This window comes from Pristis pectinata, chromosome 12, assembly GCF_009764475.1.
Source record: "Pristis pectinata isolate sPriPec2 chromosome 12, sPriPec2.1.pri, whole genome shotgun sequence".
Lineage (NCBI taxonomy): Eukaryota > Metazoa > Chordata > Chondrichthyes > Rhinopristiformes > Pristidae > Pristis > Pristis pectinata.
In genome coordinates, this window is record NC_067416.1 from 8,535,699 (window position 1) to 8,558,839 (window position 23,141).

A 23,141-nucleotide genomic window follows, 5' to 3' on the forward strand; every position below is an offset into this window, starting at 1 on the left:
TGTGCAGTAATCAGGAATTATACTCCGTGAGTCTATCATGTCCTGACAGATTTAGTCTTCAGCTGTTCTTGGGTACCTTAACCACAAACACCATCGGGTCCAGCGATTTGTTACTGAAGGATTGACGAATTATATCCACTGCTTGTCGGTGGGTGACGTTTTGTAGGCTTTCTTCATCAACTGAAACCAATTCATAACCAGCCTGCACAAAGGTAACAAAACATCACAATTACTGTTCAATACTATTTATCCAGCTGGTTCCCCATCAACAGCATCCGGACAAATGAGTGAAGAATATTCTTCCATTGAAGTATCAGGTCAAAACCAATGAGGAGCTTTGACATCACACAAACCACTGGAGGAACTCAGTGAGTCAGACAGTATCTGTGGAGGGAAATGGACAGTTGATGTTTTAGGTCAAGATCCATTCAGATGAAGGGTCTCGACCTGAAACACTGACTGTCCATTTCCCTCCACAGATACTGCCTGACCCGCTGAGTTCCTCTAGTGCTTTGTGTGTTGCTCCAGATTCCAGCATCTGCAGTCTCTTGTGACTCTAGGACCTTTAACGTGACTGTTTGAATCGGAGAAGAATAATCCTGGAAGGAATTGAGCATCTCTGGTCCCCTTGACAGGAGCTCATGGGGGCCATGCACACAATATCCACCCACCCATCATACCACCTGCTCCATTCTGCCCAGAGTCTGTGGATCCAGCATAGCCCCTACCAGCTAGATCAGTTCCCTCAGAACTAGAACTGCAATGGAAGCATGTAACCCTACCTCAAGGGTCTACTTAGAAAGGGTAAAGATAAAGATTGGCAAGCTGCGACGAATGGGATATTGCAGGGATCAGTACTTGGACTCCCTATTCATGATTTTTATCAATGATTTGGCTAAGGGAACGAAATGTCTTTTTTCCAAAGGATTCTAAGTAGGGAGGAGGATGTAAAAAGGCTTCAAGAAGACAGCAACAAGCTGACTGAGTGGGCGAGACAATACAATGTGGAAAAATGTGAAGTTATCCACTTTGCTTCTGTATTTTCTGCACCAGAATATTTTTCAAATGGCGAGAGTTATAGGAAAGACGTGGTTAAACTGGAAAGAGTGCAGTAAAGATTTACGAGGATGCTGCCAGGACTAGAGGGCCTGAGTTATAGGGAGGAGTTGGCCAGGCTAGGTCTTTATTCTTGGAACGTAGGAGATTGAGGGGGCGACCTTATAGAGGTGTTTAAAATTATAAGAGGTATAGATAAGGTGGACGGTAACAGTCTTTTCACCAGGGTAGGGAAGCCCAAAACTAGGGAGCATAGGTTTAGGGTGAGAAGGAAAGATTTAAAAGGGACCTGAGGGGCAACTTTTGTGGAATGAGCTGCCAGAGGAAGTGGTTGAGGCAGGTACAATAGTATCACTTAAGAAGCACTTGGAGGGGCGGGGCTAAGGGTGATATGGGCCGAATGCAAGAAATTGGGACTAGTTGAACATGGTCAGCATGGACTGGTTGGGCCAAAGGGCCTCTACCTGTGCTGTATTGCTCTATGACTCTAAGATCAGGTAAGGTTGCTGCTCAGAAGGACCCAGGTATCCTGAGACACTAGTCATTGAAAGCCAACATACAGGTGCAGCAGGCAATTAGGAATTAGCAAATGATAATGTTAGCCTTTATTATGAAAGGACTGGAGTATAAGAGCAAAGATATCTTACTATAATTATATACAACCTTCTGATGAGGCTGTACCTTAAGTATTGTGTGCTGCTTTGGTCTCCTTACACTTGCCCCAGAAGGAGTAGAGTGAAGGTTCATTAAACTGGTTCCAGGGATGGCAGACTTGCTGTGTGAGAACGTGATTAGACTAGGCCTGCATTCTCTAATGTAAAGAAAAATGAGAGATCTCATTGAAATTCTTACAAGGCTCAACATGGAGGATGTTTCCCTGGCTGAGAAATCTAGAAGCAGAGGTTATAGTCTCAATGCAAAGAGTAGGCTACTATGGACTGAAATGAGGACAAATTGCTTTACTCAAAGGATGGCGAATGTTTGGAGGGCTGTGGAGACTCAGGCATTGAGTTGATTCAAATCAGAATTTGGTAGATTTCTGGATATTCAGGGAATATGGGAATAGTGTAGGAAATTGGTACAGGTCCTCCCCACGTTATGAGCACCCAACTTATGTACAGCCCATGCATATGAACAGGCATTTGGGAGACCAGCGGGATGTACTTGCCGGCTGCTGCGGGGCTGCAGGCATTTGCTGCCGTGTGGAAACTCAGGTTCACAGCCGCCTTTCCGACTTGCGAAGTGTCTGGGTTACGAACAGTTCACAGGAACGGAACCCTGCCGTACGACCTGGGCAGAACTTACACCGAGGCAGAAGATCAGCCATGACCTTGATGAATGGCAGAATAGATTGAAGGGACAAATGGTGTCCTCCTGTTCCTACAGCTTTATGAAAGGAGCATTAATGGAGATTGTCTGAACATTGATGTTCTAAATGTCCTAAACATTTTCTAAACGGAGTTCAAGGAGAATTGCATTCACTGAAGTTCAATACTGCAGTTTCCAGGTGCTGCTCTAAATACCTCTGCAGGTTGAGGTCCAATAGAACTGGAGGGAGGAATCAGTCGATAAAGACACAGTGGGAAATTACCATCAGAATTTTTTGGATTAGCTTTATAATTTTTTCTGAAATTATTATTTTTAAACTGTAAGTTTCAGAAAGCTGTCGGGGCAAATCCTAATTTTCCTTCGTACTACTTTCTTACCCTTCTATCCAAATAAAATCTGGCAGTGCTTCCAACATAACAAGTGAGCTATCCTTTTTACATTATTTCAATGATTAATTCTGTCTTGGAATCTGCCATGACTTAAAGCAATGGAATACGGATACATTAGAACTAATTTCAGGTTTAAATTGGCAAGTAAATTAATATAACAGTAATGGAACAGTCAAAACATCTCATACAGGAGTTGTGAAACTTTAATCTCTTATTTGTAACTGTGTTAGTAAATCTACGAAACAATCAATTTTTAGAGAGAACAATTTTCCCTTATTTCATCATTTACATGTTTGTGTATAATATGGATCGAGAGGTGTTGTTTCTCTCAGTGCTACATGATCCACATTTGATTTTATCCAGAGTAAATTGCATCAGCAGCAAATGAAAATCCAAAAAAAAGAACTGCGGATGCTGAAAATCTGGAGGTCTTTGACCTGAAATGTTAGCTCTGTTTCTCTTTCCACAGATGTCTGAATCATAGAGTGTTTCCAGCATTTGCTGTTTTAATTTTAGATTTCCTGCATCACTTACGTGCCTAGTGTAAACTGTAATATAATACATGCTTTAGCCCTTTCTGATACACATTGGTGCTCAAACCTCCAAACAAAGACTATAGTGCAACAGTCACAGGAGAACTAGGAGCATAACTACACCTGCAATTGGTTCATTCCAGTTTGTGCATGGAATACTTCAAGCTTGCTGTTCACAGGTATTTCATATAAATTATTCCATGTTTGCAATTTCATTGCTTAGGTGCTGACTGACAGCACCCCTACAATTTTGCAACACAGTTGTGTCCCTTCTGTTATTTCAGGGAACTCCACCGTTGATTTCTAGGGGACAGTCATGTGGATCCATGCAGCAGGTTGCAAAGGTGCGATTGCCTGCAAGTGCGGGACAACCACACTGCATCAGGACCACCACTTCCCACACTGCCCCCGCTGCCCTCTGCTTACTAGATTAATTTTGTGGAGCAGCCGATGATTCTGTTCAGAGCAACCAGCTACTGACGCTGAGTTGGAGAGTGGGACAGCTTGCCAAACTAGGAGGTACATGTGTCCTCACAATCTAGGCTTAAACTTTAAAGTTAAGTCCTGGAGATGGTATTAGGGGACATCAGGACTCAATAGTATAGAAGGGCAGGTGCAAACACGTGCTAAAAGGAAGGATAAAATGAACTTCTACTGGACATATTGAGTTATTGCAGGGTCCAAACTAAAATACTTCATGTTCCTTGTGGGAGAGAACACCAATCTTGTTGTCAGAAGTCCGTTTGGTCTGCAAAAACTCAATGAAAAACTTCTATAACATACACTGTACATTCTTTTACCTTGGGCATTTACTGTGAAGTTCTATTTCTCACAATAGTACATACAGCTTTATTTGATGGAAAAGAGCTCTGGGCATTTCAAAGCACAGAGAATGGATTTTTTTTCAATCATTTGTATTTGTCAGCAGGGTATCTTTGAAAGCAGTGTGAGTTATGGCAATTATTCATACTACTGCATGAATATTACTTCACCTACTGCCCCTAAATCAACCCAAAGGCCTAACTTGGAACTTGGCCCAAACACCATTAACACATGGTTTCTTTCTCCATAAACCACTGGCTTAGCCGTCATTGTAATTCTCGAAGTTAAAAGAAATCTCATTTCCATCAATTTCATTTGTTAGTGACTCATTAAAGTGAGGGATGCAAAATTGCATTGGCAAGCACAGTGACAGATGGGCTATATTGTATGGAGCACAAAAGGAAACTGCTGGGTAAAGATGCCAATTTCCATAATCATTTCTGATTTGGAAGTAAAATCTGTTCCGTGCAATGCTATCACTTCAGTGGGGAGACCTGTCAGGGGCAATTGTGGTGGAATTATTAGATCTTCATCAAGTTAACAATTACCCAAGAATATTTTGGACTTAAATAAAAGCAGAAGAGTGCTTTTGTCAGTTATTTTTACATGAAAGTTTTATAAAGTGTAAGTTAAAATCTGTGATTATGGGTGTGCGCCAATAAGAAAGATTATTGCAATGCAACTCAGCGTGAGACCATTATTCTAACACTTGCTGAGTGATGATTCCCAAACAAAAAAAGGGGGCAGCTGTTGGTTGAAGATCAACTGTAATGCATCAAAGCAAAATCACAGCTGATGAAGTCTTGCTGTCGCTAGGTCTCTGCATCATCCATCTGAGTATGCCTGCCGCCTCTCATGTGTACTTAGGGGCAGGTAAGGTTACAAAGTGACTCTACAGGACCAAAACAAGAATCATGGATATAGAAGATATAAGATCATAAGTAGGAGCTGTAGGAGCTGATTAAGGCCATTCAGCCCATTGAGTCTGTTTCACCATTCAATCATGGGCATATCTCTTTCTCCCTGTAACCCTTAACCCAACGACTTGGCCTCCACAGCCCTCTGTGGCAACGAATTCCACAGATTCGCCACCTGCTGGCTGAAGAAATTCCTCCTCTTCTCAGTTTAAAAGGGATGTCCCTTTATTCTGAGGCTGTGCCCTCAGATCCCAGACTCTCCTACTGATGGAAGCATCCTCTCCACATCCACTCTGTCCAGACCTTTCAGTATTCGGTGGGTTTCAATGAGATCCCCCCTCAACCTTCTGATCTGCATCAAGTACAGGCCTGGAGATATCAAACACTCCTCCGCCTTTCATTTCTGGGATCATTCTTGTGAACCTCCTGTGGATCCTCTCCAGGGCCAGCACATCCTTCCTTATATGAAACTTATCTGTGATCATTTCTGTATTAACAGCAAAGTTATGGCAACATTTTTTTAGATTCCATCACTGGATGTGTCACTGCCAAGACCCATATTTAATGGCCACCCCCAATTTACCTGAGACAATGTAGACCTTGTAGAAGAGGTGCTCCCATTGTTCTGTGGGGAAGCAAGTTCCACCTTTTTGACCCAGCAACAGGAAGTTTATTTCCAACTTGCAGGTAGTGATAATCTATGATCTGTCCTTGCCCTTAAAACTATTTCTTTTGCTACAACAAAGGGCAGCAAAGTGGTGCAGTGCTGCCTCACAGTTCCAGTGACTCAGGTTCGATCCTGACCTCAGGCACTCTGTGTGTGTGTGTGTGTGTGTGTGTGTGTGTGTGTGTGTGTGTGTGTGTGTGTGTGTGCGCCTGTGTGTGTGTGTGCGCCTGTGTATAGAGTTTGCAATATTCTCTCTGTGACCATGTTGTTTTCCCCAGATGCTCCGGTTTTCTCCCACATCCCAAAGACATTAGGATTGATAGGTTATTTTGCCAGTGTAAACTGCCCCTATTGATTGGTGGGTGGTAGAATCGGGCAGTTGATGGGAATATTTGGAAATAAAATGGAATTAGTAAAGGATTTGTGGAAATGGGTACCTGGGTAATGGGATAAAGGCTTGTTTCTTTTCAAGCTGACATTACGACTCTGACTTTCCCCATCACTCTCTGCCTTGAACCAAAGAAAGTCTTGCCACAGATAGTATATTAATTTTTCCAGGGCTGAAATGGTTGGCACAAGAGGACACAGGTTTAAGCTGCTGGGGAGTAGGTACAGAGGAGATGTCAGGGGTAAGTTTTTTTACTCAAAGAGTGGTGAGTGCGTGGAATGGGCTGCCGGCAACGGTGGTGGAGGTGGATACAATAGGGTCTTTTAAGAGACTTTTGGATAGGTACATGGAGCTTTGAAAAATAGAGGGCTATGGGTAAGCCTAGTAATTTCTAAAGTAGGGACATGTTCGGCACAACTTTGTGGGCCGAAGGGCCTGAATTGTGCTGTAGGTTTTCGATGTTTTTATGTTTCTATTAATTGCTAAAGGGTTATCCCGTGCTTCTTCGCCCCCAATCAATCCACCTGATATCCTTGTTTTCTTTTTGTCCAAGTGAAGTAGCAGATGTTGTAACAACAACCAACATCAAACATCTTAGGAAATGATATCAGGTTTTGGCTGAGCAAAAAATATTAAGCAGCATCTTCCCTCCAAAGGAAGCCTCAAGTAAGATATTTGATTAAACTTGGCTTTGGAATAGCATTACATGATACTGAGATAAATCGATTAATGGCAGATAGGGATTTTTTAAAATTGAAGTGGTAAGGTATGCACATGATCAACAATATTTTTTTAACAAAGATCTCAAGGTAGAATGTTACAGACGGAACTGCAATCTGACAATGCCAAATTAAGGGGCACTACTCTTCTTGGACATAGTAATTGAAACATGCTGTCAGGTTTAATTCAACGGTTATATAGGCTTCTTTACCCAACACTAATGCTTGTGGCTTTATCCTTGTCCTTCAAGAAACCTTGGTCAGGCAGTCTCTAATATTAACAGAATTAACTGTAGGCAGCTATTACCTGCAGTTTTCAGCCTGCTTTAAGATTTTGATAATTTAAGTCATGAATCTCTGATCAGTTTTAACTGCAGCTATTTGAGGCAACTGTGGTGAGATTATCAAATTAACTAAGTAACAGCCCTGAACATCAAACAATGCAATGTAATTTTCTGCTTTCAGACAAATACATACAGTATATTGATTCTTCAAAGGGAGTTCAGGTTTCCTGACAGCCAGAGATCCCCTTGGGATCTGCAGAGTAGTTATCTTCCTTTCCCAATAGTTATAATTAGCTAACATCCACTGGCATTATCATTTTAATCTAATCTTTTAATTGTGAGCAGTGAGGTAATTTTACCTCATTGAATAGCTCTCAATTTGATTAAATTACTGCATGTGGCTGAGAGTCCTGAGAGTCCCTATTTATATAATGTGGTTACGAAAAAAAGAGCTATTTTTCATTCACACTCTGCCCTTTTCACTACTGTACCTGGACTTAGTATTTTAAACATATTAAAAATTTAGGTATTACTGCTGTCAGGTTTAATTCAATGGTTATTTAGGTTTCTTTATCTAACACAAATGCCTATGGATTTATCCCTGTCCTTCAAGAAACCTTAGTCAGACTCTGATGTTGACACAGCTTATGTTCCTTCAGGGAGTGATAACTCTGCACCTGCAAGCAAATGGGCTCACAGTAATTAAGCAATATATCTTCAACTCCAAACCTTTAAAATTACACGGCCTAAAATTATCTTCATGAATAATTGAGAAATATTTAATCATTCTTCTTTTGTTAATAAATTGTAATCTGTCATACTCACATGCAGAGTTCATTAAGCTGCAAAGACAGAAGCCAAGTGATTCAACCTACTTTCATTACTTGCAGAAATAAGGACATGTCTGGCTGTGGCTTGTATCTACTTCTAACTTTAGGACTGATGATGACAATTTGGCAGATAATCTATACCAATCAGGAATGACAATTCACAGCATTTATTCACCTCATTCACTCCATTACTGGTAATGCCTTTTCCCATCTTCATAACATCAGCCACTCTGCTTCTGCTTCTCGTTTTGGTTACCTCGAGTTGATTTCCTCAATTTATCTCTTAGTTTTGCTGATGACGTGGAATAAAGTGGGATTTGAAGCAATGAGGAAGATGCAAAGAGGCACGGTGAAGATACAGACAAGGTGGGTGACTGGGTAACAATGTGGAGAAGTGCAAGATTATTCACTTCAGCAGAAATAGGAGAAATACTGAGTGATTGTTAAATAGTGAGAGGTTTGTTAAATGAGAAATGTAGATGTTCAAAGGAACCTGGGTGTCCTTGCAGGTCATGGAAACATGCAAGTGTTGCAGGCCCTTTCGAAGGCAAATGGTACACTGATATTTATCTCTGGAGGATTTGATTACAAGACTAAAGGCGTTTTACTTTAATTATATAGAGCCTCGGTGAGTCAAAACCAAGAATCTGCAGTTTGGTTAGGCCACGCTTGGAGTATTGTGTGCAGTTCTGGTCGCCCCATTACAGGAAGGATGTGGAGGCTTTGGAGAGGGTGCAGAAGAGATTTATCAGGATGCAGCCTGGATTAGAAGGAATTAGCTATTAGGAGAGGTTGTGTTGTTTTCTCTGGAGCATCAGAGGCTGAGGGGAGACCTGACAGAAGTTTATAAAATTATGAGAAGCATTGATAGGGTAGATAGTCAAAATCTATTACCCAGGGTAGAAATGTCATAGCTTTAAGGTGAGATGGGGGAAAGTTTAAAGGAGATGTGCAGGACAAGTCTTTTTAGACAAAGAGTGGTAGGTGCCTGGAATGTGCTGCCAGGGGTAGTGATGGAAGCAGATACAATAGTGGGGTTTAAGAGGCTTTTAGATAGACACACGAATATGCAGGGAAGGGAGGGATATAGATCATGTGCGGGCAGAAGGGGCTAGTTTAAATTGGCATCGTGTTCGGTACAGATGTTGTGGGCCAAAGGGCCTGTTACTGTGCTGTACTGTTCTATGTTCTGTTCATACAATTTGGATTTCTTAGAAAGGATGTACTTGTTATAGGGGAACTTCAGCAAAGCATTAGCAGACTGGGAAGGCAGTTCTGTCTTAGGTGAGGTTAGCAGGCTAGACCTCTTATGAGTTTAGAACAATGACAGGTGACTTCATAAATTATTAGAGGGCTTGAGAAGGTAGATGCAAAGAGGATGTTTCCTCTGGATGAGGAATCCAGAGCCAGGGATCCCAGTCTCAGAATAAGGGAAAGGCCATTTTGGACTGAGAAGAGGAGGAAATGGAGTGAATTATCTACCCCTGAGGGCTGTGGAAGCTCAGTCATCGTTTGCATTCTGAACTGGGATTGGCATGGCATGGTAGTATAGTGGTTAGCGTAACGCTATTGCAGCACCAGCGACCCGGGTTCAATTCCAGCCGCTGTCTGTAAGGAGTTTGTACGTTCTCCCCATGTCTGCGTGGGTTTCCTCCGGGTGCTCCACTTTCCTCCCACATTCCAAAGACATACAGGTTAGGAAGTTGTGGGCATGCTGTTGGCGCCGGAAGCGTGGCGACACTTGCGGGCTGCCCCCCAGAACACTCTACGCCAAAGATGCATTTCGCTGTGTGTTTCTATGTACATGTGACTAGTAAAGATATCTTACATTGGTGCTTCTGCACGTTACAGCAATCAAGTCATATGGGGATAGGGCAGGAAAATGATCTTGAAGTAGAAAATCAGCCACAAGCTTGTTGAATGGCAGAGCAAGTGGGGGGAGAATGGCAGAGAGGGGTTTCAGGGTGTACTCCGGATCCTACTTTTTATGTTCCTAAGTTCATTGGCATCTCTACAAATGACACCTCTTTCAGATTGCACAACACCCACATAAAGTACTTCCAATAGTTGAGTCTTTTATGAACTCCATATCTAAACCCTGACATGCAAGAGGCATCAAAATCTTGTCTTAACCTTTCAGTGTCTCCACCACCTCACTCCATCATCTTCTTCATTTTCATGCAATCATTTTGGTTTTTATTCCCCTCTCTCCAACCCGTTTGCTCCTTTGGCAGCTATTCTTTCAAACACCAATTTTTAACACCTTCATAAAACTCCCCGTCTACTAAAAGCTTCATTGTCTTACACACCCTACCACTAATTCTATTCTACCTGATTCTTCCCTCCAAGTAGAATCAAAAAGATTCTACTTGATCTTCATTTTGTCCTTCCCCTGAATAGCTGTTCAAATAGATGTAAATTGTTATTACTTCAAAAAACCCTGGTTCATAACTTGAAGGGTGAGAGCTTCATAAATCAGAGATGGCAAAATGCAGAAGAAATTCAAAAACAGAATGTCATATTTATACCGAGCTGTTCCTATGTATTAACAAGTTCATACACTCGTAGGCAATTTATTTTATGATTAAATGCCTGGTTTAATCTTATACTGCGTCTGAGCCTATATTCTGATAGTGCTCATATTGATATAACACATTCACCAATGAACAAACTTGTTAGACGTTCAAAATAACACCATACTGACTGGAGAATAATTGTCGAATCATAAAGCAGAATTGTACTGAAGTTACGTTGGGGGATATGAGAAGTTGAATCTGATCTTCCGAAATTTCTTTAATTGATCAGGGATGTTGAAGGGAGTACGGGAAACAGATTCTTGGTGAGTTTAAAAGACCCACAGGAAACAGAACCCTGGTGAGTGAAAGGATCCTGGGAGAAAAAGTCCTGGAGAGTTTAAAAGGATTTCAGGAAGCAGAGCCCTCAGTGAGTTGAAGCAAGCATTTGGTATAAACAAGGATCTAGGGAATTAAAAGGTTTCTGCAGGGTAATTTAAGCAATAAGCAATCTAATAATAAAAGTACTTTAGTTGAAGTAATCTCATAAACAGACATGGTGGTGTATCTCATACCCATGGAATGCACATCCTATCCCATGTGGCAACTCCAGGTGGCGACTCATATCTTGGACAACTGCAGGTGTTAGAAATGCCATCAGCTGGAGGACTTTGAGCACTGGGTTTTGGACCAAGAGCAATAGCTGATGGATATATCAGGTTAAGTGTGTTGTGGACTGCACATTTCAGGAGGTGGTCAAGAGGGTACAGTCAGAGAGGGAATGGTTAACTACCAGGCAAGAATTAGCAGGGAGATGGCTAAGGCGATGCCTGAAGGTATTTTACTCTCTAACCAGTATTTACTTTTGAGGACTTATGGGGTGCGGTTTACTTTGGGGAGTGTATCCAGATGCCAAGATCAGAACACCGTAGGTGGCACAGTTAATGTTGCTGCCTTGGGTTATAAGGATGTTGACCTTGGGTGTTGCCTGCATAGAGTTTACGCCTTTTTCCTGTGACCACAAGGGTTTCCCTTGAGTGCTCTGGTTTCCTCCCACATCCCAAGGAGATGTATGTTGGTAGATTGGCTTGTGTCAATGGGTGGTGGGAGAATTGGGGGGGGGGGGGGAAATGCAGAAGTTACAATTAAATAAGTGGGGAAATAGGATTGATGGGATTTCTTGGAGAGCCAGTGATGATTTGATGGCTCCTACATCATGAGAAAGTTCGAGAAATAATGGGAAAAGGTAGGTGGCGGGGTGGTGGGGAGGGAGCAGAAAGGTCAAGAGAGCAACATGTATAGGGGATTCTGTAGTTAGGGGGGAAGACAAGCATTTCTGTAGGTGCAGGGGTGATTATAGAATGGCATTTTACTTCCCTAGCACCAGAATTAAGGCTGCAGAAAATACTGGAGCAGAAGGAAGAACAGCCAGAGGTTATGGTCCATATCAGGTTATAGAGCAGAGAAACAGGCCTTCGGCCCAGCTCGATGACAATTAAGATTCCCATCTAAGCTAGTCCCATTTGCCCACATTTGGCCCATATCCCTCTAAACCTTTCCTATCCATGTACCTGTCCAGGTACCTTTTAAATGTTGTTAATGTACCTGCCTCAACCACTTCTTCTGGCAGCTCGTTCCATATACTGACCACTCTCTGTGGAAAAAGTTGCCCCGCAGGTCCCTATTAAATCTCTCCCCTCTCACCTCAACCCTATGCCCTCTAGTTCTTGATTCCCCAAGTCAATGAAAAAATCACCCTATCTATGCCCCTTATAAATTTTATACATATCAATACCAATAACAGAGGCATTTAAAGGGGTGATATCCTGCAGGCAGATTTTAGAGAGTTAGGAAAGAAATTTAGAAGGAGAAGGTCAAAGTTCTCCAGATTACTTCCTGTCCTGTGATGACAGAAGTAGGAAACACGGTTAAATGGTGGCTGGGGAGATGGTGTAGGAAAATGGGCTATAGATTCCTGGAGCACTGGGGCAGGAAGGATCTCTACAGAGACACAAGAAATTCTGCAGACACTGGAATCTGGAGCAATACACAAAAAGTGCTGGAGGAACTCAGCAGGTCAGGCAGCATCCATGGAGGGAAATAAACGGTCGACATTTCGGGCCGAGACCCTTCATCAGGACTGGAAAGGAAGAGGGCAGAAGCCAGAATAAGATGGTAGGAGGAGGGGGAGGAGCACACGCAGGCAGGGGATAGGTGAGTCCAGGTGAGAGGGGGAAAGGAGGTGGGTGGGGGAGAGAGGGGGAAGATGTAATAAGCTGAGAGGTGATAGATAGGAGAGGCAAAGGGCTGAAGAAGGAGGAATCCGGTAGGACAGGACAGTGGACCATGGAATAAAGAATGGAGGAGGGGAGGAGAGGAGGTGGGCAGGGGGAAGCGAGCCACAGGAATAAGGAAAGACAAAGGAGTTGGGGGGGGAGTGGGGGGAAAGAAAAAGGGGAGGGGTTACCAGAAGTTAGAGAAATCAACGTTGGGGCCATCATGTTGGAGACTCCCAAGGCGGAATATGAGGTGTTGTTCCTCCAACCTGCGTCTGGCCTCAACGTGGCAGTAGAGGAGGCCGTGGATAGACGTGTCAGTGTGGGAGTGGGATGTGGAATTGAAGTGGGTGGCCGCTAGGAGGTCCTGGCTGTTGTGGTGAATAGGCTGGATGGATTGCACCTCAACAGAGCTGGGATCAATAACAACATGGGAAACTTTGCTAAACCTATGCCAATAGGTTGGGCACAGGAAGGCAGCATTGAAAAGGGAAAGGATGCAAAAAGGGTTGGGTACAAATAGCAGAACAAGAAATGGGGTTCTTCCATATTGGACCAGAGTAAAAGATCATACAAGGTCTAATATAGGTTTACACTGCCTGCATGAATTAAGTGTATTAAATAAGGTTGCTGAACTACAGCTGCAGTTAACTGCATGAAGTTACAGCATTGTGACTGTGACAGAGAGCTGGCTAATTAAGGACTGGAGTGTGTGCTAAATATTCCTAGACACAAGGTAATTGGAAAGATGGGGAAGAGAGGGAAGGAGAGGGAGTGGCAGCACTATTTGGGGAAATAACTTTTTGGTGGTTAATGAGGGAAATGTGGTCAACGTGTACATGGGCCTCCGAAAACGTGACAAAATGTCACAATACAAACTTATCATGAAGTATGAATACCATGTAATAAAAAGGGTTGTAGCAGCATGAAAAGAAAACTGGCTAATCAGCAGGAAATAGGGCTGAAAGTGAAAAAAAAAATGCAGATGTTGGAAATCTAAAATAAAAACAGGAAATGCTGGAGATACTCAGCAGGTCAGACCACAGAAGAAACAAAGGACTGCAGATGCTGGAACCCAGACGAAAAGGCAACAAGGTGCTGGAGGAACTCAGCAGGTCAGGCAGCATCCGTGGAGAAAAGCAGACGGTCAACGTTTTGGGGTCAGGACCCTTCTTCAGGACTGGCCCAAAACGTTGACCGTCTGCTTTTCTCCATGGATGCTGCCTAACCTGTTGAGTTCCTCCAGCATTTTGTTGTTTTTTCGTTCGGGTCAGACCACATCTGTGGGAAGAGAGACAGAGTTAACATTGCAGGAAGAGTCAGCGGCGTGAATCTTCAATGCTGTTCCTCTTCCCTCAGGTGCAGCCTGGTCTGATGAGTATTTCCAGCATTTTCTGTTTTTATTTTACAATAGTAGTGAAGGGTTGTTTTCCGATAGAAGTCTGCAATGGAGTTCTCCAAGGGTCAGTATTTGGACCATTGCTTTTTACTATACTAATAATTTGGACTTTACTGGGCACAATTTCCAAATCTGCAGATAACAAAACTTGGAGGCATAGTGAACTTTGAGGAAGACAATAACAGACTTCAAGGAGATGGCTGGCAGAATGGGTAGATAAGTGGCAGATGAAATTTAATGCTGAGAGATGTGAAGTGCTGCACTTTGGTACGGATAATGAGAAAAGACAGTATCATATAGAGGATGCCATTCTAAGAGAGGTACAAACATGTATTGGCAGGCCCAGTTGAGGAAGTGCACTCACACACACGGAATGCTGGAGGAACTCAGCAGGTCAGGCAGCGTCCATGGAGGGAAATAAACAGTCGACGTTTTGGGTCGAGACCCTTCATCGGGACAGGAAAGGAAGAGGGCAGAAGCCAGAATAAAAGGGTACGGGGAAGAGTACGAGCTGGCAGGTGATAGATGAGTCCAGGTGAGGGGGGGCGGGAAGGTAGGTAGGTGATGTGAGGGTAGGTAAAGGGAATGATGTGAGAAGTTGGGAGGTGATGGGTGGAAGAGGCAAAGGGCTGAAGAAGGAGGAGTTTGATAGGAGAGAACAGTAGGACAAAGAGAAGGTGGGCAGGTTGTGAGGATGGGGGAGGGGAAAGAGGGGTGAAGGGGCCACAGGAATGGAGGGGAAATCAAAGGGGGTGGAAGGAAGATAGATGGGAGTTGTTACTGGAAGTTAGAGAAATTGATGTTGATGCCGTCAGGTTGGACCAAAACAGAATATGAGGTGTTGCTCCTCAGGACTTTATTTAGTCAGGGAGTGCAAGGGTGAGAAATCCATTGTGAATCTTCATAAAACATTTGTCTGATCAATGAAATATTGTGCCCAGATCTGGTGCCACATTTCAGGAAAGGTTTACAAAACTGATTCCAGGAGTGAAGGACTGGTGAAGCTGGCTTTGTTCTTCTTTGAAGAGGAGTTGTGATGAGGTCTGGCAGAGGTATTTAAAATCATGAACTGGATTACTCACACACATTGCTGGGCTGAATGTCCTCCTTCCAGCTTTCTGTGATTCTATTTAGATAGACTGATGCCTCTGTAATGGATAGCTGGATTTTAAATGTGTTAAGCCACAAGAGGCTGGTGCATAAATTGCCCAAGGTATTGGAGGAAGTAAGTTAGCATGGATTGAAAAGTGGCTGTCACACAGAAAATAAAGAGTTGGAATAAATGGGTAAAGAAAGAAGGGACTGCAGATGCTGGAATCTAGATGAAAAACACGATGATGCTGGAGGAACTCAGCAGACCGGGCAGCGTCCGTGGAGAAAAGCAGGCAGTTAACGTTTCGGGTCAGGACCCTTCTTCAGGACTGAAGATAGGAAAAGGGGAAGCCCAATATATAGGAGGGAAAAGCAGAGCAGTGATAGGTGGACAAAAGAGGGGAGGTGGGGTGGGCACAAGGTGGTGGTAGGTAGGTGCAGGTAAGAGATAGTGATGGGCAGGTGCAGGGGAGGAGGGGAGAGCAGATCCACCGGGGGATGGGTCAAAGGGAAGGAGAGAGAAAAAAGGGGGTAGAAAAAAGAGAGGCTAGGAAAGGGCAGGAAAGAAGAGGCAAGGCTGGGGGGGGGGGGGGGGTGGTGAAGGGGCATGGGGATTACTTAAAGTGGGAGAATTCAATGTTCATGCTGTTAGGCTGCAAGGTTCCAAGACGGAAAACGAGGTGCTGGTCCTCCAGTTTGCGCTTGGAATTCTCCTGGCAGTGGAGGAGGCCGAGGACTGACATTATCAGTGATGGTGTGGGAGAGGAAGTTGAAGTGACTGGCAAATGGGTGATTGTCAGGCTGGAATTCAAATAACTAGTGGAGTACCTCAGGGATCAGTAGTTAAAAAGGCACACAGCATTTTGGCCTATATTGCAAAGGGATTGGAGTTTAAGAATAGGGAGGTTTAGTTACAGTTGTACAGAGTGTTGGCGAGGCCACACCCGGAATATGGTGTGGAGTTTTGGTCTCCTTACCTAAAAGATAGGTAGCATTGCAGGCAGTCGAGAGAAGATTCACTGGGCTAATGTCTGGGAATGAGAGGGTTGTCCTATCAGGAGAAGCTAGACAGTTTGGAGTTCAGAAGAATGAAGCTTGACCTTATTCAGACAGATAACATCCTAAGGGGGCATGATAGCATAGATGTTTTCACTAGTGGGAGAGTCACGGACAAGGTGACATAGGTACAATATAAGGGGCCAGTCATTTAAAACTGAGGTGCATTGAAATTTCTTCTCTCAAAGGGTAGTGAATCACTCGTATTCTCTGCCCTTGAGGGTGGTGGAGACCAGGTCGTTAGATATACTTAAGATGGAGATAGATGCATATTTGAAAGATTGAGGAACTGAGTTCTGAAGAGGAGTTGAGGCCAGCATGGATCAGCCATGATTATATTGAATGGTGGGACAGGCTTGAGGGACCTGGTGGCCTACTCCTGCTCCTATTTTCTTGTGTTGTGTATACCAGCCTCCTACACAGTAATTTTAATTTCACTGGAACATCAAATTGTCATATGGTTAAGAAAGCACCAACACTAACCATTAATTCTTCCAGACAAAATATTTGTTGTGCATTTTAGATTTTACAGCATTTGGTTTATATGTTTTACCTTTGGAAATTAAAGGATACAGGTAAAAGTGATTCAAGTAGAGAAAAAGCCCTTTTATACTAGTTTAAATTGTCCATTTTTAATTGTGGATCACATTTCTTTAAAGCTCTTTGTCATTGCAACTGCAATTTACAAATAAGAACCTGTGCTCTCACCCATCTAAATAAATAAATCCTTTTGCCTTTTTTTGTCTTGGACTATTGTAATATATGAAGAAAATTCTACATTTTCTCCGAGAAGCTGTTGACGTTTAGCTGTGAAACAGGAACCCTACTATTGTTGTGTCATAGACACACTTGGCAGTGTTTACATCATGTGTAAACGATCACTGATGTAAAAGTTTTCCAATTAACTTAGTATTTATTTTACACACCAATCTGTTGTGAAAATTTTTTTGGTAAACTTTAGGTTTCTTTCTAGTTTCACACAAGGTTGCCTGAGTCCTCACAGACTCTTTTCTTTCTTTACTTCTACTTTTGCCAATTTATATACTGTATACCTGTAAGTAAATTTCAATGCAGCTCCATGAGACTAATTCTTTTTTGGAAAATAACAGGTTATCTTAAATCAGGTTTTTTTCAAGATGAGACTGAATTAAAAAGACTAACTTCACTTGGATATTATTACAAATGAAGCTTCAATGATAAAGGCTATGATATCACATAGATAGTGTTATTACCAAACTGTATGGAAAAAAGTATTAAGAAAAAAACATTGGGAGAACTTCATTCAAATTATAGATAAAAATATTTTTCGTTTCTTTTCTTTATACATATTTTTAAACTATCTTTAGTAAATGCACAAAGACGGTGCAATTACATTCATGCAAATGTTTAGGAGCATCTGGACATGCAGACAGAAATGATGAAAGCTGGAAATGTTACTCATACAGATTGTGGGGCAACAATCAATCTGCTGGAGGAATACAGTGGGTTTATACAGACTGCAGATCTGTTGGGTTTTCCTGTATGTCTCAGGAAATTTGCCATTAGCCTTCCTATTTTCAGTAAATAAAATGTCTCATGTTGATGGCTGGCTAGCCTACAAAGCTGCAAAAGATGGATGTTACAGTAATTGTGAAATATCTACACTCTGTGCCTTTCCCATCTGTGTTATTAAACCTCTGAATGTCCTTGAATTTTCTTACCTTGGGACCTTTTTGTTTGGCATTAGTTTCTTGATCATAATACATTTTTTTTCAAGTACTTGGAATCCTGTCAAAGACTTTATATCAGCATGCAACTTAAACCACATTGTCTTGGTGAAGCAGCCAGCATAATCAAAGACCCCACCCACCCAGGCCATTCTCTCTTCTCTCCTCTTCCATTGGGTAGAAGATACAGGAGCCTGAGGGCATGTAACACCAGACTTAAGGACAGCTTCTACCCCACTGTGATAAGACTATTGAACGGTTCCCTTACACAATGAGATGGACTATGACCTTGCGATCTACCTTGTGACCTTGTACCTTATTGCACTGCACTTTCTCTGTAGCGGTGACACTTTGTTCTGTACTGTTATTGTTTTTACCTGTACTGCATCAATGTACTCTGTACTAACTCAATGTAACTGCACTGTGTAATGAATTGACCCGTACAATCAGTATGCAACACAAGTTTTTCACTGTACCTTGGTACAAGTGACAATAATAAACCAATACCAATACCAAAGAAAAACCATCACTGTGTCAAAGACATATTTGACATTTGATTAATTCAGCAGTAAAACAATTACTAATGTAACAGCATTCCAATTAACTATTTTAAATGCCAATCTGTTGTGAATCTTTCTTTGGTAAAGATATATATTTTAATTAGCTGAAAATAGTATTCTAAATTGGAGTTTTCTTATTAAATTTGCATGCACCCTGATATTCAATCCATCCTCATTGCTGATTCACATTTTACTGAGCTCTCAGAATGACTGTGAATTACCTCTGTTGCATTTTTAATTAAGTAACCATTCACTGTATCAGGACAGTCAGTTAGAAACTAATTATGTTGTACAAAATTTGAACAAAGGGCTCTTTACAGAACAATTATTAGTCACACTGATTCTTTCTCAGTTATTGAAAGAAGACTGAAGCTTGCAAAAAGTGACAATAACTAAGTAGTACCTGTATTCTAGGCGACATTCCTTTATTCGTGGTCACACAAGAGACTGCAGATGCTGGAATTTGAAGCTAAAATTAAACTGCTCGAGGAACTCAGCAGGTGAAACAGCATCTGGTGGAATCCAAGGGATGGTCAACATTTCAAGTCAGCCCAAACCATTGACCATCCCTTTGCCTCCATAGATGCTGCTTGACCCGTTGAGTTCCTTCAGCAGTTTGTTGTTATTCATGGCAGCCACTTGACAGTCTAACATACCATCACAGCAATCTCAAGTCACAGGTTTCATTCAAGACAGTTTTGCTATGACCTCAATCAATGTTATTTTAGTTCTTTTCATCTATGTATAAACTTTATTCTTTAAAAATTAAGTGAAAATCCCAGTTTCTTGCCAAAGACTTGGTTCTTAACTTATAGTATGTATGTAACTAGAGAGGATAGAAAACAATACTCAAACAGAATTCAAAAGAACCGTTTAAGTGCTATCATGAACCAAATCAAGGATCAAACAAATACTTACAGATGCAATCCTAACTTCATACTGTACCTTACTACAACAGGCATTCTCAACATAATATCTTTAATAGTGGATGCCCACTCTGCATTTCAACAATGTGTGTATTATTTTCATGGCCGGGTATCATTTGATAAGCTGCCAGCATTCACTGAACTTTCACAGGCAGTTTAGATGTGGTGGTCAGAGGAGTAATCTGGTAACTCCTTCATGGAGTCAAGCCAGCTTGCTGAATTAGTGGTAATTAGATGGGGTGAGGGCAAGGATGAGTGGTGGGCAGGAAAATTTCTATGGGGCTCCGACTCAGGTTGAAAAGATAGCAAACAGCCTGGTTCAGCTTGAGGAGATAATCCGGAGGGGATGTAACCAGTGGTAGGGGTCCAGTGCTTTTAATGGTTCTTGGTTTTTCAGACATTTCCAACATCCTGTTCCATATTGTCTCCTCGACTGAACCATTTCCTCCCTCCCCAACCCCTATCACCTCCATGAACATCAACTGGTCCTATCCAATATCTTCTTGACTGACCCCTACTGAACCTATTCCTGCTGATCAACTATCTCTCCTTGTTCCTGTGACAGGTTGCCCCAGTCTCTCCAGAACCGCACAATGCTTCCTGAGTTCACTCTTAGCTTTGTGGAGCTAATTTATAGAAGGAATTCCTTCATGCAGAAGATGGTTCTATTGTACTTGAGGCTTTCTTCTCCCTAAACAAAACTGGCAATGAACCCACATGCACAGAAACACTTTAATGCACATCTGAAATGCTTTATAATTTCTAGCCCCATTTGCTTTACTTTTTTTTAGAATAAGCCTTCATTAGTCGGGGTATTGAGTTCAAGAGCCACGAGGTAATGTTGCAGCTCTATAGAACTCCGGTTAGACCACACTTGGAATATTGTGTTCAGTTCTGGTCACCTCATTATCGGGAGGATGTGGAAGCTTTAGAGGGGGTGCAGAGGAGATTTACCAGGATGCTGCTTGGATTGGAGAGCATGCCTTATATGGATTGGTTGAGTAACCTAGGGCTCTTCTCTTTGGAGAGAAGGAGGATGAGAGGTGACTTGATAGAAGTGTACAAGATGATGAGGCATTGATCAAGTGGACAGTCAGAGACTTTTTCCCAGGGCGAAAATGGCTAACACGAGGGGGCATAATTTTAAGGTGATTGGAGAAAGGTATAAGGGGGATGTTAGGGTTAAGTGTTTTTTTTTTACACACAGAGAGTGGTGGGTGCATGGAATGCACTGCCGGCAGAGGGTGTGGGGGCAGATACATTAAGGACATTTAAGAGACTCTTAGATAGCCACATGAATGATAGAGAAATGGAGGGCTATGTGGGAGGGAAGGGTTAGATAGATATTAGAACAGGTTAAATGTTGGCACAACATCGTGGGCCGAAGGGCCTGTACTGTGCTATAATAGTCTATGTTAATAAATTCTTACAAATTACAAGCTGTGTTGATTCCACAAAACTGTCACTGAAAGCCATAACATACACTTTGTTATTGTCGGGTTCAGAGGAAAATAATCTTATATACTTAATACCTTTTTTTTTCCAAATTAATGATATTCCTGTGTTTTAATTATTGTATTAATTGGAACTGTTCAAGTTAATTGGAACTTTAAATACAAAATTCCCTGTTCCAACAGAAGGGATCTGCATTATCTATACTTCCAATTGTGCTTTCAATTCTCAGTTATCCAAGGATTTTCACAGGAATGGTGGGGTTGAGTTTTCCCAGTGGACTGATGTAAGTGAGCAAGACGACGTCAGCTAAGAATCACAGTGTCTGGAGTTGGGCTGCCACAAATATTGCTTCTCAAAATGATCGGGTTAAATGCTTCATGGCAATGGTCCTCCAGCTATGCAGATCATCTGTTCCTGCAGCAAGTGAACAGTCAGGTTGCAAGATGCACATTAACCTCATGCAGCCACTGATACAAGACCTGGCACAAACTTGAGAGCTAGCCAAAAACACGGTGTTGGCACCTCTCTGGAGATTGGCATTCAAAAAGCTGTAGATGGAACTGCTAGAGAAGAGCACATGGATGACCCATTGTTGCTGGGAGGCTGCAGTTATTGAACTAGAGTGTTTTCATAAGTCTATATGAAGTCAGACAGTTGGACTCACACAGAGGTGTGACTGATTAGCTGTAATAGCTGGTGGATCAAGTGGTGGGCCATCAGTCAATATTACTGACAGATGCAACATAGATTGGAGGTAAGGCATTCAAAATTCAGGACAATCAGCTGTTTAATTAGGGTGCTTCTGACCTGCCAATTTCCATTATCTTCCACATGGGCCCTCTGCAACGTGGCCAAAATTTGTTCCTGAATATTATAGGAGAAACAGAAACTGGAATGCTTGCTATTGCCTTTCAGTCTTCCTTTTGTTACTGTGTTTTATGTTTTGAGACTCACATAACATTAATGTAACGTGGCAGAACGTTGTTATCTTGTAATTGAGACAGTTATTTTTCACTTCCTTTAGAAAGGTAAAATTCAATACTAATTTAAACCCTACAGGATCAATGCCTTTCAGTTGTTCACAGGAATGCAAAAATAAGAGGCAAAATAAGCAGTGCAGTCATTTAAAAAGAAAAGAAAGACATACTAGTGGCCAATATTTCAAAGAAAACAAATCCAGGATCTAAAAATGGTCATTTATATATAAAGAGGTATCAAAGTGTTGCTGTCCGAGAAACTCATGCAAGGTACCCTCAGCAGCAGAATTCTATTCTACTGATTATGCCTTGGTAGAATGGATCAGAGGTACAAAGTCATGATTGGGAGGGACTGGAGAAAGAAAAGTCATAGGATCAAAGAGTCATACAGCACGGAAGCAGGCCCTTCAGCCCAACTGGTCCATGCTGACCAAGATTCCCATCTAAACTAGTCCCACTTGCCCGCGTTTGGCCCATATCCCTCTAAACCCTTCCTATCCATGTACCTGTTTTAAATGTTGTTAATGTACCTGCCTCAACCACTTCCACTGGCAGCTCGTTCCATCTACTGACCATTGTCTGGATGAAAAAGGTGCCCCTCAGGTTCCTATTAAATCTCTCCAGGGTTGAGTGGTTGAGAATAGGGCGGAGCAGGGATTGCTGTGTGAGGAGCAGGAGATTGGTAAAGAGGATCCTGCCAGAGTTGGAGAAGTTGGGGTAGACTGGAGAGAGGAACAGGCTGGGATTGGTTGAAGGAGGCACGAGTTTGGTGATCGGATTGGAAATGGTCAAAGTTTGGGGAATGGCAGAAATGTGACGAGATGGTCAGAGCCGATCAAGGGATGGTTGGGCTAAGATCAAAGTCTCTGAGGAAATGACAGTGAGGCGATGGACTGGGAGCTTACACAAAGAGATCCTTCTAGCAATACGGATCAGGTCTCAAACTCCTGGCAGTGGTCAGGTAAGGTCTGGCCCTCTTTAGTTAAAGCCAAAGCAGGGCTCAAACTTCCAATTAGTACTAGCTGCAGTGTCCCACACCTACACCACTTGCAGGCCATATATGTACAGAACAATTTGTGGAGGTGATGTTAAAATGTTCAATGAATACAATTCGGTGTCACTGTGCATCAAATGTTGGAGGTTTTGGAATAAGTTTACAGAAGTGTAGAACAGGCACAATAAGTACCCGAGTACATTTAGCCAGTGGTTTTATGATAAAATCTATTCACGTCACACACATGAATACT

The 23,141-nt window shown here is 42.3% G+C and overlaps 1 protein-coding gene across 1 annotated transcript in view; it reads right to left on the reverse strand.

Annotated features, from left to right (window-relative positions):
* Positions 1-23,141, reverse strand: part of pdzd7a (PDZ domain containing 7a) — a 67,914-nt gene continuing 44,773 nt past the window's right edge. Inside the window, exon 17 of the mRNA XM_052027686.1 lies at positions 1-202. Within this exon, the coding sequence (XP_051883646.1) occupies positions 59-202 (144 nt within the window). The 3' untranslated portion in view covers positions 1-58. The remainder of the gene's footprint in view (positions 203-23,141) is intronic.